Source organism: Ceratosolen solmsi, unplaced genomic scaffold (genome assembly GCF_000503995.2).
Source record: "Ceratosolen solmsi marchali unplaced genomic scaffold, CerSol_1.0 scaffold39, whole genome shotgun sequence".
NCBI lineage: Eukaryota > Metazoa > Arthropoda > Insecta > Hymenoptera > Agaonidae > Ceratosolen > Ceratosolen solmsi.
In genome coordinates this window covers 1422317-1438762 of record NW_011948433.1, presented here as the reverse complement: position 1 = coordinate 1438762, position 16446 = coordinate 1422317, and the positions used below count along the sequence as shown (strand labels likewise).

At 21.4% G+C, this 16446-nt stretch overlaps 2 protein-coding genes across 2 annotated transcripts; one reads left to right on the top strand and one right to left on the bottom strand.

The window, feature by feature from the left end:
* The first annotated feature begins 1772 nt into the window (after positions 1-1772).
* LOC105364487 (uncharacterized) lies at positions 1773-3824 on the top strand. Its single transcript, XM_011502413.1, has 5 exons — positions 1773-2103; positions 2394-2655; positions 2982-3183; positions 3443-3572; positions 3678-3824. The coding sequence occupies exons 1-5, from the start codon at positions 1773-1775 to the stop codon at positions 3767-3769; spliced, it is 1017 nt and encodes a 338-aa protein (XP_011500715.1). The 3' UTR covers positions 3770-3824.
* A 2177-nt stretch (positions 3825-6001) lies between these two features.
* Positions 6002-7642, bottom strand: stas (Transmembrane protein stas). The gene is made up of 3 exons (XM_011502590.1): positions 7405-7642; positions 6877-6988; positions 6002-6751 (listed from the first exon to the last, which is right to left on the bottom strand). Exons 1-3 carry the CDS (start codon positions 7580-7582, stop codon positions 6040-6042), a joined length of 1002 nt encoding a protein of 333 aa, XP_011500892.1. The 5' UTR covers positions 7583-7642; the 3' UTR covers positions 6002-6039.
* Between the last annotated feature and the right edge of the window lie 8804 nt (positions 7643-16446).

Sequence of the window (16446 nt, the reverse complement as noted above, 5' to 3'; positions counted from 1 at the left end):
ATATTTATTAATCATAATTTACCTCAGAGTTTTCAAATGATACAAAATTCCATCGTAATTCTTCTTACATTATATTCGTTTATAATTTTGATGAAAATATATAAATATTGGTAATGATCAATCTTTTTTTTTCTTGATTATAATTACTTTATTCAGATTGGAGTTAATCATATATTAATATTCATTTTAAAAAAGCGTAGTAAGATTATTGTTCTTATATTAAAGGTTCATTATATATTAATAAAGTACATGATCTATTTTTCCATAAATGTAATTTATTTTAGTTATGCAATAAACCATTTTTAATGAATAATTTAATTCATTTCACAGTTAAATTAAATTTTTTTTTTTTTAATTATTATATATATTACTTATCAAGATAGAAAAATTAATTTTATTTGTTGAATGTTTTCAACGTCGAGTAAATAGTCAAGCAAAAATACGATAGTATATAAATAAGTAAATGTTTTAGGGTTTAAATTACAAAAAATGGCAATGGAATGTATATTACTACTGTATTATATCATTTTCATTTTTTCATTCCAATTGATTAAATTGATATTCTAATAATAAAATTTGATGATCTAATGACAGATATACAAATTTAGATATCTTATTAAATAAATATTAATTTTCTTTAAAGCTATTTAAATAAATGTTTAAAACCAAATGTTATAATTTCATTGTGAAATATTTGAGTTTTTGAATAATCTTAAGTTATAATAAACGAAGTTTTTTTGTATAAAACACTGCTTAAAATATGAAAAATGGTGTTAAATTACAACAAACATTTTATTCTAATAATTTTTAAGAATATACAAATTATAAATTTAAAAATTAGGTAAATACCATTAAAATTTGCATCAATTTTAAAAATTATAAACACCAAAATCATCAATAATACATTGATTATATCTTTAACGTACATTCTCATTTATATTAAAAACAATATAATTATGTATGCGGATAATATACACATAGTTTTGTGTCATGAAATGTACAAATACAAATTATAAATGAAAAACTAACAAGTTTTATATGTTTTGGTAAATTGTTAATAACTTTAATTTATTTTTAAGTGTCAAGATAGAGTAAATTAAGTATAGCGTAATAAATAAATAAAATTAATATTAATTTTAAAAATTATTAGAGTTGAAACTTTATATCCAAAATATCTTTGAATTTAATTATATCTTTTGAAATTAAATATTTTAAATAAAATTTATACCAATTAAGATAATTCGAGTAAACTATCTACTATCTGCTCCTGATATTTTCCTTATAACTTCCAGACACTTGATAGTAAGTAATATTTCAAATATTTTCTGCGCATGTCATTTTTTAACCCAACCTAACCATTAAATACGAAAACTATTAGTTCAGTGAATTATCCAGTGGATAACTAGGGATTGTTTACCAAATAATATATTCATTATTATAGATAATAATTTATGCAAAAGTTCAATAATAAGCTTTTCAAATAATTTGAAGGCACTTTGTCATAAATATATATATATATATATATATATATATACACACCTGAAATTTAAAATGAAAATGCACTGATTTTGATATAAAATAAATGGAACCTTTCACCAATAATGTAAATGCCATTACAAACGTTTTAACGAAACCTAATATTTTTATTATTTATTGTAAATAATTAAAATAAGTTACCAATATAAAAGTTGGTTTCTGAATAAAAATGATTAAAATTTATTCATGACAATTGGAATTTATTAGTGATTTATAATATTTATTTAATTTTTAAAATGGATTCAATTCGATTTAAGAAAGAAATTCAAGATATCAAAGACTATGCAAATAAAAATAATGTTCCTGAAGAGCAGGTTCATAAAGTATTTAAAGAGTGTTTTCATTTATTGAAGGTTAAAACTTCAACAAGAATAACAATTGCTCTAAAATTATTAAAATTTTGTAGTATAATTTTATTAATTATAATTTCAAGTGTTTTTGTATTATACAACCATCCAAAAACGCACAATATACTTTTAAGAAATTTACAAAATTTTATATATCCAGGCTTAAGAATTTTCAGAAAACTTGCAGTACCTATTATATCGGCATATCCATCATTAACAGGTTATTAAAAATGTATTTCAAATAAAAAAAAGTAGTATCAATAATAGAATCATTTTATTAATTTGATAATCAATGTATTAAAATTAAAAAATTACCCTGTTAAATATCATCCTATAAATATATTTTATAAAGTAGTTACTCGCTATGTTATACATTCTAATATTATGTATTTAAAAATATTAAATTTGATGGAACAAATTATATATAATTTTTATAAAATTTTATAATATATAAAAAATATTATATATAAATTTTACATTTAAATTAAAATGTTTTTTTATTAATTTTAGGTTGGTACGATGAATGGTGTCTCGTTGAAAATCCATATTTTCAAGTAAATGAAATGGATTGTTGGCCTTGTAGTTCAGTAAATACAGTACAAGATTTAACAAATTATAATATAACTCCAGGATTTAATACTGCTATACCATTTACAAGGCTTGAAAAAACTGAAATAATTGATTTAAACAAATTGTTTGAAACTTATATAAAACACCAACATCTTTTCAATAAGCAAGCCGAACAAGTAATATCAAATCAACCATATTATAGGTAATTTTTATATTAAAAATGAAAAATTTTAAATATTAAAACTTCTTTATATTCATGTTGTTTAATTTACAAATTAGAAGATGCTATTCTATTTTTAATTAGTAATTTAAAAGTGATTAATTATTTTATTTCAATTTCATAATCATTTAAAAAAATTTAAATAATAATTATGAAAACTAATTTTTAATGCAATTTGATATACAGTTTTACTAATTGAATTCTGATATATTTGTTTCTGCAAAAAGAAAATAAGTAATAAAAATAATTAATACAAATTTTAATAAGAATTGTTTATGCTAAATATTAAAACATAATTAATATTTCAGGACAATACATGATGTAATGAACGAAAAATTTAGTACATTTTCTAAAGGAAATACACATATTGAATGGAAAGTTAATCGTATGGAACCTGGCAGAAAATTACGAAAATTGTTTCCTAAACTTCCTGGAATACCAGATTGGTGGAGTCCAAGTACAGATAAATTTATTTTGATCGATGAACCAAAAGCTACAACTTATAATTTGGTAAAATTAATTAAACATAACTATTGCATAATAACCAATATAAATAATATTTTTTAAATGTCTTTAATGATTTTTTGTAAATTACTTCACATTTATTGAGAATATCTTTATAAATTACTGAACAAATCATTAAGCTTTTGACTAAAATTCAATTTAATTCACTTTTAAATTTAAAAATAAAAAAAATTAATGCAATTTATTAATTATAAACTAAGTTTTCATTGTTAATTAGATAAATGTAAATGTATTTTCTATTCAGCCAAATCCAGAATGTGCTAATATAATAATACAATGTACAAATGGAGAAAGAATAATACAATTAAATCCAAGTCCAGAATGTACTAAAAATTGCCAAAACATAAGTATTCTATTAACAGCTCATCAAAGTTGTAAGTTGTATTATATATGTAAAAACTAGTTGGATGTAATAACCAAATAATTTATTAATTTGAATAATTTTTTATTTTATTGTTAACATAATTGTAATCTTTTAGTGTGGTACAATTGGTGGTACTGGCGTCCAATAAGTCTTCCTTCACACAATACCACGAAAATAACAATGATGTATCTTACGTCATTTTGCTAATCAATCTTATTTAAATGATTAAAACAACAAATACTAATAATGTATATAATTATAATTTTAGTATGACCATAATTAATTCTAAATACTTATATATTTATATACTTTATTATATAGATTGTATAAATTATATACTGTATTAATATATAAATATCCCATTTGTTGAAAGTTTCATTGATTTAATAAAACCCTAACACATTTTTTAATTTATGTATTCTTTTATTTATAATTTATGTACTCATAATATTTAGAGGTAAACATTTTGCCTTTGTATTTTAATATTCATTATTCCTCTTTGTTATACGATTAGTATTTTTAATTTTATAATTAAATAAATTTTTATTATATGATTAATTTTTGATAAATATGTATATATATATATTAATAAAAATAACAAACTTATATACAGCGTATATATGTTTCAATGTAAAAATCATGTATATAAAATTATAGAATTTTTTAAAAATATTTTTCTAGTGTTACAAAAGTATATTGTAATATTTTCTTTGAAATTATATTTAACCTTTATTAAATATCTTATTATAAAATATATTTAAATATAAATTTGTCAAAGAATTTTTACTGTATTAGAAAATGGTAATGTGATAATTGATGGAATAAAGAAACAGAATGTAATCAATAAAACATAACTTTCTTAATATTCTGTTATAAAATATTAATTTTTTACAATATGATACTCAAATGAATTTATTTATCAATTAATATAATGAAATTAAGTATAAACGAACATGTTTAAAAGTAAAATTGTTATTACATTCTTCTTATGGAATATTGTTAATTTTAATTTTTAGTATTAATCCTGATTTCAAAATCAATTTTATATTGTATTTTATACATATAAAACTAATGAAATAAGCATTAACACAAATGAAATTAATTTTTCACTAATTATTTTTAAAACTATTTTTTTAAAGCAGTATTTATTCTTGCATTCTTTTTTACAGTTGAGTACAATTAAATTTTTCAATCAATATTTAGTTTCTGAATTAATTTAAAGATTTTTATTTATTGGTTTTGTCTTATTTAAATACAATTTTTTAATACTTATTTCTTCTAATCGTATTATAACATTTTTTTTTTTAAAGTAGACTTACATATATTGTTTATGATAAAAATGTATAATTTTAATTTTCAATTATATTATTATGTAACTCATACAAATTATTACAGATAATTCTATTAACATGAAAAAATGTTTTGTATAAGTATATTAATAAGCTTTTGAAAAAATTGTATTTTTTTTTTTTTTTTTTTTTTTAGACGTTTGAATCAATCAAAAAGTTTACATTATTTATATAATCATTTAATAAGTATTAACGTATTACTGAAAATATTTATGAATTGTACTAATATACAATAATAGATTTATTGTAAATATTTATAAATTAATATATTTATACATTTAAAAATTAGAAATCCTTTTGATAATTCTGTTATTTGAACAATTAAATAATTATACAATGATAATTTAAATAAAGAGTACTTTAATTAATTGCATATAATTTTATATTGAAGTTCAAATTAGCATTTATAATTGTTTCTATTAATGATTTTGGTTCATATTAACGAAAACGCTATTTGTAAGATTAAAAAAAAAATTATACATACAATATAAGATCAATAAACACCTAAATGTAATTTATTTATAAATAATTTTAAAATTTTTATACTTCATGTTTTTTTGTATATTATACATATACACACACACACACACACATATATATATATATATATATATGTATAAATATTCACAATCCATATTTAGAAAATTCACTGAAATCTATAAATTTTATGTACAAAATTCAATATTTTAGTATATTCATAGGACTACTGACTATAAGTTATTTAAAAGTGCATAAAAATAATAAAATAAGATTTTATTACATCATTAACATTTTGTCATTTTATAAATTTTATGAATATTTACCTGAATATGCATTTTAACATTACTCTTTCATTACAATGATTTACAATTTTTATTTAAAAAATGAAAATGAAATATTAAATAAACGTTTTTAGCAATTCTTAATACTGTTAAGATAAAAGTAGCAATAACTCATTTTGTTTTATAAATAAAATATGTATGAATTCTGTTAAAAATTGTTATTATTTATTTACAATAATAATCCAAGCTGTTCAGAGAATCATTGTTAATTGAAAAATTATTAAAAGAATTTTTTAATACTAATTAAATATATTTATGAACAGTTCTTTGTCAATAATCAAGAATATTATTTAAAAAATTTTTTAATTTATTCGAATTTTTCCCTAAGTTTGCTCCTAAATACAACAGGTACGAGGGAGAGCAATGCAAAGATAAATAATAAAATTAAGCTATTCCATGAAAATGCATCGCTAGATGAAGTCAACTTATTTAAAGTCTGTCCAGCTTGTATAGCAACAAATGAGGGAGGTGCAACACCTAAAAATGTTCCTATTGTGAATGGCAACATAGGTACTCCAACTACTGGACTTGCCAAATTTATAAACCAGTTTGGTAATAACGGGGTAATTCGTAAGAATAAGATATAATTTAATAAATTATCCTTATGCTTGGTCACGGTTTCGGCCCAAATTTTTGCTTTCTCTGGGAAATATTTGTGTACTAATTTCTTTCCAACCAAGGAAGAAAGTAGATAACAAAGAGAAGCTCCAATTGCACTACAAGTACAAACCAGTGTAAGAGCTAATGTAAAAGGAAAGAGAAATCCGGAGAGTATCGATAAAAAAATTGATCCAGGAATAGCAAACGTTTGTAAACTATTGTAATTATTTAAGGAAAAAATATTTAAATATAACCTAATATTATAATTGCATAGAACATGAAAAGGATACAAAATATATGTTACAAATAGTCCAGTTAAAACTTGAATGTAATATAAATCTTTGTATGATTCTAATAGTTTTCCAAGATTCTTAGCATCTTGAATATCAAGTGGTAATTTTATATATTGTTTTTCATCTCTGAAAAATAGTTATTAAAATTTGTTTGAGTACAAAGTATTAAAACAATACTTTGTAGTCTTGGTATTTTGTACAAAAATTTTTATTAACATATAAATAAATTATTTGCAAGAGACATAACTTACTCTTGTAGTTCTGGAAAACTCATGTAAACATAAAATAGAGATGCGGATGATAACATGAAAATTAGACCAACGGTTAAAAGGCCTTTTTGAGTTGATATTTTATTTTCCATACCTGTTAAATAAAGAATTTTATTAAAAATTTAAACTGCCTTAAAATAGAAATTAATATTATATTTATTTTAAATTATTTACTATACTTAAGTAATAAGGAACTATTATAAACTTTATTATAATTCATAAAATACTGGTTTCATGGTTCAATTGAATGAAAGAAAAAGGTTGGTAACAGATATAGAAGTTATGTCTATGTTATATCTAGGTTAACCAGTCATCGCTAATAAAAATAAATAATATAAAAATTTGACAGTCAATAATATTATTAGTTTTTGAAATATTTGAAAATAACTAACATTTTATGAGTATAAAGTATTCAAGACAACATAAAATTTAAAACTAAAATGATATGAAAATATTATGCTCAATAAGTACAAGATACAGCCTGGAATAAAGTTTTTAATTTACAATTACCCGGGAAATTCTTGACTTTAACGAATGAATTACTAGTGACACTTGGAAAAGAATTCCTAGTATACTCGGCCTGGCATACCCCAGCAATATCAATCCAAATGATGGTACTTCGTTCAAAAGTACACAATGTTACAAAAGCGCTACCACCGTTCGGAGCGCGAACCATTGTCGACACCATTACTATTTATATAGTTTACTATTTTCTTTTGGAATCCATTATTTTTTATTTGCACAGACAGCTACTGATACCTACCTAATTAGTATTTATAAAAAAAATAGTATTTCTAATTCAGTATACATGCAAATTGAAAAATTAGATAAAATGATAATGTGAAATTTTATATAATTTGTTTCTAAATCTCATTTTAACTAGAAAAAGAAAGTTTGTTATAGATTTTAAAATATTAATTATCATGCGTCTTAAGGAAAACTCAATGTACATAAGTTTGATCAATAGAATTCGAGTAATTACTTAAAGAGAAAAATCAAAATTATAATGTAATTAATTTGAGAATTCGATAATTGCTTTCAAATTTTCAATTACAAAATTATAGAAATAACGTGTACAGTGAAAGTAATAACCAAGTAGTTTGCATAAGTAGGCAATTATATATTAATATGTTTAATGAAACAATTTTTTTTAATTTAAAGCAATATGTACGAATTTATAAAATATTTATTATTTAACAATATTTATGTTGATTGTAGATTTAAATATAATTTTCCTATTTGTTTCTGCAATTATTGACTTTATTAGCGCAAACGTCATTTAGGGATTTGTTACAGACAAGGAAATAATTAACAAAAAAATTACGCTTATATTATGCGTGTGTGTAAGTGCGTAAGTAAAATCAAAATTTTTAAAAATATTTTTTATAGAAAATCACTAATTGAGATGTATGCTATGTGGTAAAAAAAATGCATGTACTAATAAGTTTCTTCTTATGTTGAAGCTCAATATCTCTCATAATCTTAATTATCAAAAACAAATTAAAAAAATTTATATAATTTCATATAAAATAAACTATTTATAACTATATTTCCCACGCATATCTTTGCTGTTATCTTTATTACCATTTCACTGAAAATTCGATAACTTTTTATTCTAGATTCCACATAGTCTTAGTTTACTTACATAATATTAGAGACACTATTGCGAATACTGAATAAAAATGTATTTTTCATGACTATCAGATATTATTAAAATAAATTATGTTCCAAGCAATATCAGTAATATTACTTATAAAACATATTAATAAAAAATTTTAATAATTTAATTTTCTGTTTATAGACATATGATTAATGTTAAATATTTTTTAAAATAATTTATTTCAGTTTTTTTCTATTAATTTAGTTATCAAAATGTAATTATTTTGACAATTCCATCACTCACATTAGTGCTGCCGAACAGTTTTGAAATGTATTGAGATAAATCTATTATATTTTATTTTCTGCAAAATTATTATTATGAATAATGCAATAAACTAAAATAACTGTATTTTATTTTAAGCATTTAAACTTAACTTGTATAGGAGTTAAATAAGAAAATATGATTGTCAATGAAAATGCAATGAAAACTGGAAAATATTTTAATATGTTAAAAATAACTAATGTAACAATGAAGACTGTATAAGCTCGGAAGAAACTCTGATTTTTAATGTATTTTTGCGTGGTTTTACTTTTACTACTCATCCTTCTTTTTCCTCATCTTCAATAAGATAAAATATAGAAAAACTATTTTTTTTATGTATCAATGTACATGACATTAAGTCAAACATAAAATTGATAAAAAGAATCAAATAAAAATTGGTTTCTATAACTCTGAACATTATCCGATAGATTAAATATAAAGTTGTAAATATAATGCTATTTAATTCAAAATAAGTATTTTCTATCACTACAACAAAATAATCCAACAAAAATCTATTGAATAAAATAACACAAAAATATTTAATAATGTAAGAATAAAATTGAAATGTTAAATAATAATTTTTGCTAATTTTAGTGATAACTTAATATAATTATTGTAAAACATATCAATATCAATATATAATTTATATATTTTTACGATTTTAAAAATAACAGTAAACTTAGAAATATATATAAAATATTGATGATGTGTATTAATGATCACTGGTAAATATGTCAGAATATGTAGTGGCCATAATTAATTTCATATTTCAACACACGTGAAAACAAATAAAGAAACAAACACCAACAAACGATCAAACAAACAAACATACAGATATTCACCAAATGATATATATATATATATATATATATATATGATTTTATATATTTATTGTATAATACATTTTATAATAAATTTTATATTTTATAACAGGCTAATATATATTATAAAAAGATTTATAAATTTGAAAAACCATTTACATAGTTAGTACAATTGAGTAAATGTTTTTCTCTTATATTTCATTATATTATCGATATCAAATTTACTTTTCTTTTATTCATATTTGAACTCTCTTAGCTATTTTTATTTATATTTTGTAATTCATAATTTCTTTATAATTTTTATGATTGTATATGTTCTTACTGAAATATAATTTCTATTAATACTTATATAAAGTGTTTAGTAATTATAGTAATTTAAATAGCCAATATTATTAACTCAAAATAATTGCTTTTTAAAATTTTGGTAAGATAATCTGAAATAATAAGACTTGGTAAGCTTTTTTATACGTAAGATTTAATATTACATCAGAATTGTCAGGCGATACTTGTACAATTCTCACACGTACTCAAATTTTATTAGATTACCTTTCTTATCTCGTAATAATATATTTCTTGAGCTTCTTAGACATAGCTAAAATATTATAAAATTTTTCAACTTACTTATAGAATTAATAGTATAATATATAATGAAGACATTAAAAAATGATTGAAAATATTTCAATATAATTAAAATAAAAAAATTTATATTTAATTCTCACATTTATCAAAATGGATATACGTAATACTTAATTATGTAACAAATACATATTTTCATTAATTATTCAGGCTTAGATAGTGTAAATAATTAAGTCATTTCAAAGATCAGGTAATTCATACAAAATAAAATAAATTATTTAAAGCATTCTTATATGCATTTTTGTTAAATCGAATTTTCGTTTAATTTGGTAATTTTTCTCTATTTTTGTTTAATAAACGCTCGTATATTTATTTCAAATGTTCGTTATTTTGTTAATGTTTATATAAAGAATTATAGTAACATTAGAATTGATAATGAATTATATTTATTATAGATATGAATTAATTATCTAAAATAATATGAGACAAAATAAAAAAAATATTTATCTCACGTTTACGAATAATTTATTTTATTGAACAAAAAATTTATAATTAATATAAAAAAATACTTTTTACTCTTCAATTATAAAAAGCTAATATAATAAAAAAAAATTTTTTAAGTTGATTAAAGAAATAAAAGAAAAATTTAATTTCTCTAAAGTTTATTTATTATTTTAAGTACAAAACGTGATTTTAATTTATAATTCGGTAATTTCTATAAGTACATTTTATTAAAAAATATTATAATAGTTGATTATGGCATAAAAATATTTTTTATCTAAGTATTTATATGCTCTCAATAAATTGAGCCATACAAACATTATTATAATATTTCATTTTAAATATTACATTTTATTAAAATCTTATAGCGTATCAAACCAAATATTTGAAAATAATTGTGCAGAATGATATGTGTAATTGATTTAAATAGCATGAAATTTAAAATCAAATTTGTATGATAACATATATAACAGTTACGTTAATGAAAAATTACGAAAAAATTTTTTAAGCATATCATAAACAAGAACGAATAAAATGATAACTAATTTAAATTATTCAACAAATGTGAAAAATAATGTGTTAAAATTAAATTATTTGTTCGATCTATTAAGCTCTAATATAATCTATTAAATTTTATTGGATCGATTAAGCTCTAATGTAAATATTTAAATGTGTTATATTATGTAATTTATAAAACCTTTTTTAAATATTCATACTTTAAAAACAAAAAGTTTGATAAAAATATGTTACATTTTAGTTTGAATATTTCGTAAAAATTATCTAAATACTGATAAAACTATCTATAAGTTTCAAATAAAAACATGTTACTTTTATTATTATGCCTATATAGTTTAATTTTTATTAAATATGAAACATATTTTGTTTATTTAATAAGATTTTTTATTCATTAAAATATATTTTATTCGTATTATGTTAGAAGTAATTAAGAACTTTTTTATACTATCTCTCTATCAATAACAAGGTTTTTTTTATTTTAATACGTGTGAAATATAAAAGGCACCTCATGCATTCAATATGTATTAATGATTTATTTTTCACTTCTGTGTTCTATTTTTTGAGTATCCCTATTCTTGTAATACATCGAATAGTAGTGAATAATTCGTAATAATAGTACATATAATACATTAATGTTTTTCAAATTCTACTGGAAGGTAGGTACATTAAAATAGAATATTGCTCATAAATATTTGCTGTACATATTTTTTTTATTAATTATAGTTTACTCAACTATAAGTATTTAAGTATATACTTTATTCTTGTTGTGTTTGTGTTCATTGGGTGTGTGTGCGTGCGTGTGTATGTGTGAGAGCGCGCGCGCGCGCGCTCGCATGTGCATATATGCATGAGTGTGTGAACGCATGTACTCTCGAATGACACACTCGCATTCATTTCGTGTAATTTGAAAATATTACAAATTTATCATAGAAATAAAAATATATATTATAAAATAAATCACATGATTTTTATCAAATTAACAGAAATAAAATTATAAATAGTCGTTCTAACAAATCATCAAAATTACAAATAAAATTAAAAAGGATTAGAAAAATTTATGGAAAATTAGGGTGTTCAAATTTAGATATGAAAACGTTAGTCATACCACTTTTTGATTTTTGTACTTATATACATAATTATTATGTATTTAGCATTTTTATACCTATTACACCATAATAACATGAATAATATTTTTCTTCTTTATATAAATTATTAAATACATTGGACTCTTATTCCATTACAAATGGATAGATAGAGTGCATTTTTTTCTTTCATCATATTTTCGTACATTAGGGTATTGTATCCTATATATCTTCTAATTTGTAAACTATTTTTTCGATTCTCGATTTTTCTTTGTAAGCACGATCACAGTATAAGGCATATTTCTACATTCTGGTCCTATATTAAAAACACTGTGCAAGGCTTATTCGTCAAGTGAAATCTTTGATTCCCAATGTTTATTTATAAGTTTTTAAATTAATATTTATTGTTCGCTGAAATATATTAAAGCTTTCAAAACTTAAAAATATAAGAATTATTTTTCAATTTCAGTACGTTTATTTCTTGGAATGCTCAGAAAGAACTATTACCATATTCTCTTGCCTTTTTGTTATAGTGTTTAGTGGCTTATATGGCTTTATAAAAATACTACATCAAAAGCAGCAATAGTGCATAACTGATTTAAGAATGCATTAATTTAAATTTTATTTCAATGATTTAATTAAACATGCCGATAAAAACGTTTGATAATCATAAGTAGCTGATAAGAAAAATTGGAAATACTCTTTTTAATGTAAACTGTATTACCCATAGACTTTCAATAATTGAAATTTACACGACTACTTTGTCTGTTAATAGTTGATAATATATGAAAAACTTTTGATCTAAATATTAAATAATATAAGTATGCATACAATAAAACAAAGTGAATCAATTACCAATGATGTGAATTAGGCACTTTTATAAGCACTTTACACTCTTGGATCGATCAAAATCTTTGTTTATATTTTCAACTTTAAACAAAAATATGATGAATATACGATTCCTTATATACAATGTTAAACTAAAAAAAATTTGTACATTAATGATGCTTGAACAAAAACATGATAGTCTATTACGCGTACTAATTTACCTGTGCACAATTGTGACAAAGATTTTCTATTTATTACTTTTTGCTCACCATCTTAAAACTTCACTAAGCTTCACTTTTACAATTTAAGAAGCATATTAATTTTAAATTATAGACTAATTTTTAAAGTAAGTAAAGACCATATATTTTTATATATTAATACATAATTTACGTTAAGAAAAAATTTTTGTATTGATTTACATTAAAAAAATTTGTATACAATAAATAATTAATGCGTTAAACTCCAAGAGTTGCATTCTTATATTTAAGTTTCTATTAAATATAATTTTAGAGTTGGAAATGTTTGACAGCGAGATGACACTTAATTTTTTAACCTTTTTAAAAGAAGCACCGTTAACGTTCTTTCTTGTGATATATTATTAATCAAAAATTCAACAAGCGGTAGTTTCATGTTTCTTGGAATGCAAGGCAATAAATTACTTATACACTAAAATAGATCGCAATTAGAATATTAATTAAATATTACTCCATAAAGAACAGTTATCAAATAACTACAACCATTTACATCTGTGAATATGTGTGACAATTTATGATTTTTCATAGCAGATTTCTGCTTTAACAATTAAACGCAAACATTTTATATTCACGTGCAACTTTGCGCATAAAGCGAGTACACACCCACACACATACACGTACATACGCGCGCCCACCCACTTGCGTGCACCATTTCTTTCTTACACACAAAATAATAATGTTCACTTAGTTTTACCTTCTTTCTTTCATTTCTTAATTTTATCTCTGTACAAATATTTATATATAAAATAACTTATCGAATTAGAGGTAAAATGCAGTGTGCTTTTTTACACCCTTTTAGCCGATTTTTGGGATTTCGTTCAAAGCACTTAGATTTCATCAATTACACATTTTCCCATATTGAAATAGATAAAAAGAAACTAAGCTTGACAAATGAAGCTTCTGATAAATATACACAGTATATGCTCAATGACCTCTCTTGGTCCTATTCAAACATTAATGTACTCGATTAGATTTTATTTTTTTCACATCTTTGCAAAAGAAAAATAAAGTGTGTCAACGAACGCCTACTGTTTAAACACGTTATAAGACTTGATGTTCATAGCTACTACAAGTAAGCATCCAAAAATATTTAAAACCGACATTTAGCCACATAAAATTATATTCAATTATTTATTTTCAACTATTTGCTTACCACTTTAATACTAATATTATTCACATAACATTCTAATATCTTCAAATGTATTAAACATATGCATTAATTTTGTTATAACTCAATAATTTTTCTAATTACTTAAATTTTCCCTTAACTGCATTTATATTAACAGAAAATTATTATATATTAAAATTTAAATACTCTATCAAGATATATTTTCTGCTATAATTTTCTGCTATAATGCAGCAATTACGTATATAAATAATTTTTAGTGGAAGCTTCAAGAAGTAGCTGTTGCCTTAAACAGTGTTTTGAATTTTTCAAGCACTCGAGTTACAACAAGTTGCGTGTATATAAGCTAGATAATTCCTATCTACTAAATCCAAATCTATTTTGCCAAGACATGACTTATCATTTGATAAATTTTAAACTATTTTTATAGATGTATATTTAATATATATCTACTCGATTATTTTATAACTAGATGGTTGGAGCTTCGAATAATTCGATCAAGCTCTATGGACGGATCTCGTTTTCACATGGTGACTGTTTGATGGACGAGTTTGCATAAAGGCACGATTTCTCTCGTTATATAATAATTCAGATGAATATAATGGCAAATGCTTATAAAACAAAAATGTTTTTACTTCACAATTTCATTCAAATATGTTTACTTGTAAATATTTTCTTTGTTTGATGCTTGATATAGTATTAGAATTTTATTTCAATAAAATCGAATGCATGTTTATTTATCATAATTGCTTAGAATACGAAGAAAAAATTAATTCTAACAAATTATATAATTTATACTTATAATTCTTTAAAGACTAACATTAAACATTAATAATAACTTAAATGTAAAAAAAAAAGAAAATACAAGAAAAAACAAAAATAAAGAAATCAATTTTCTTAAAACTATAAAATACCTGTATATGCAAACAATATATGATAAAAACAAACTATTTATACAATCAGCCACTCACTCATTTACTCGCCTAACGCACGCATGCACGCGGAAAGACATACATACATAATTTATATTACTTTTTCTAAAAACGAAGAAAACAATGAGCTACATGAAATTGCAACAGATATATAGTATTGTAAGGGTTAAATTCTACTCATAAAAATAGAGTGAATGCTTGGCATATAAAAACATAATCGGATTTGTACTTTAATATACATCGTCATAATGTAAAGAGCATTGCGTAAGTAAATAATTAAACGCACAAACTTTAAATATTTCATATGCACCGATCGCTTAATGTTGAAAACAAATTAATAAATTTTTTTTAATATTCCATTATATAGATTAATAGCTGTAATTTTTTGTATTCCATTAAAATAATTAAAATTATGTCATTACAAGATTTAAACTCTGATAAAAATTAATACATAAATAGATTTTAATATCCTATGCATAATCAGTTCAAACTATTAATATAACTCATGATGTAACAAAAAATAGTTATATTATTAAGTACATTTTACTCTATTATGACAATTAGTTAATAAATATTTTTCGAAATATTTTATTTGCAATTGCTTCTTTGTAAATATTATTTATAAAGTAAAGAAATAATATATTACAGCTATTTAATTTAAAAAATTCGTATCATTTTGAAAATACGAAATATAAGTTTTCGATTTAAAAAAAAAAAAAAAACTTTAATGCGAATTTGTATTATAGTAAACAGAAATTATTATTCACTAATATTAATAATAACAACTTGTTAAAATAGCAGAGGTATTTAAAAACGAAAACAAACTTAAACAAATAAAAATATATCGATTAAACAAAAAATAAAAAAAAAATCCAACAATCTGATGAAAAATGAAAGAAAAATAATATAATGAGAAACAATTAAGCTCGTTATTTATTAATGAACTTGAAAAATTTTCTTAATACTTTACTTTCTTTCTTGTTGATTCCATTCAT

Bases quoted from the DNA above. Each gene is read 5' to 3' on its own strand.
- stas (XM_011502590.1), bottom strand. From the start codon at position 7,582: ATGGTGTCGACAATGGTTCGCGCTCCGAACGGTGGTAGCGCTTTTGTA. The intron at 6,989-7,404 runs GTAATTGTAAAT...TTTATTTAACAG, and splicing joins TAAAGTCAAGAATTTCCCGG to GTATGGAAAATAAAATATCA. The intron at 6,752-6,876 runs GTAAGTTATGTC...ACTATTTTTCAG, and splicing joins AGTTTTCCAGAACTACAAGA to AGATGAAAAACAATATATAA.
- LOC105364487 (XM_011502413.1), top strand. From the start codon at position 1,773: ATGGATTCAATTCGATTTAAGAAAGAAATTCAAGATATCAAAGACTAT. The intron at 2,104-2,393 runs GTTATTAAAAAT...TATTAATTTTAG, and splicing joins GGCATATCCATCATTAACAG to GTTGGTACGATGAATGGTGT. The intron at 2,656-2,981 runs GTAATTTTTATA...TTAATATTTCAG, and splicing joins TCAAATCAACCATATTATAG to GACAATACATGATGTAATGA.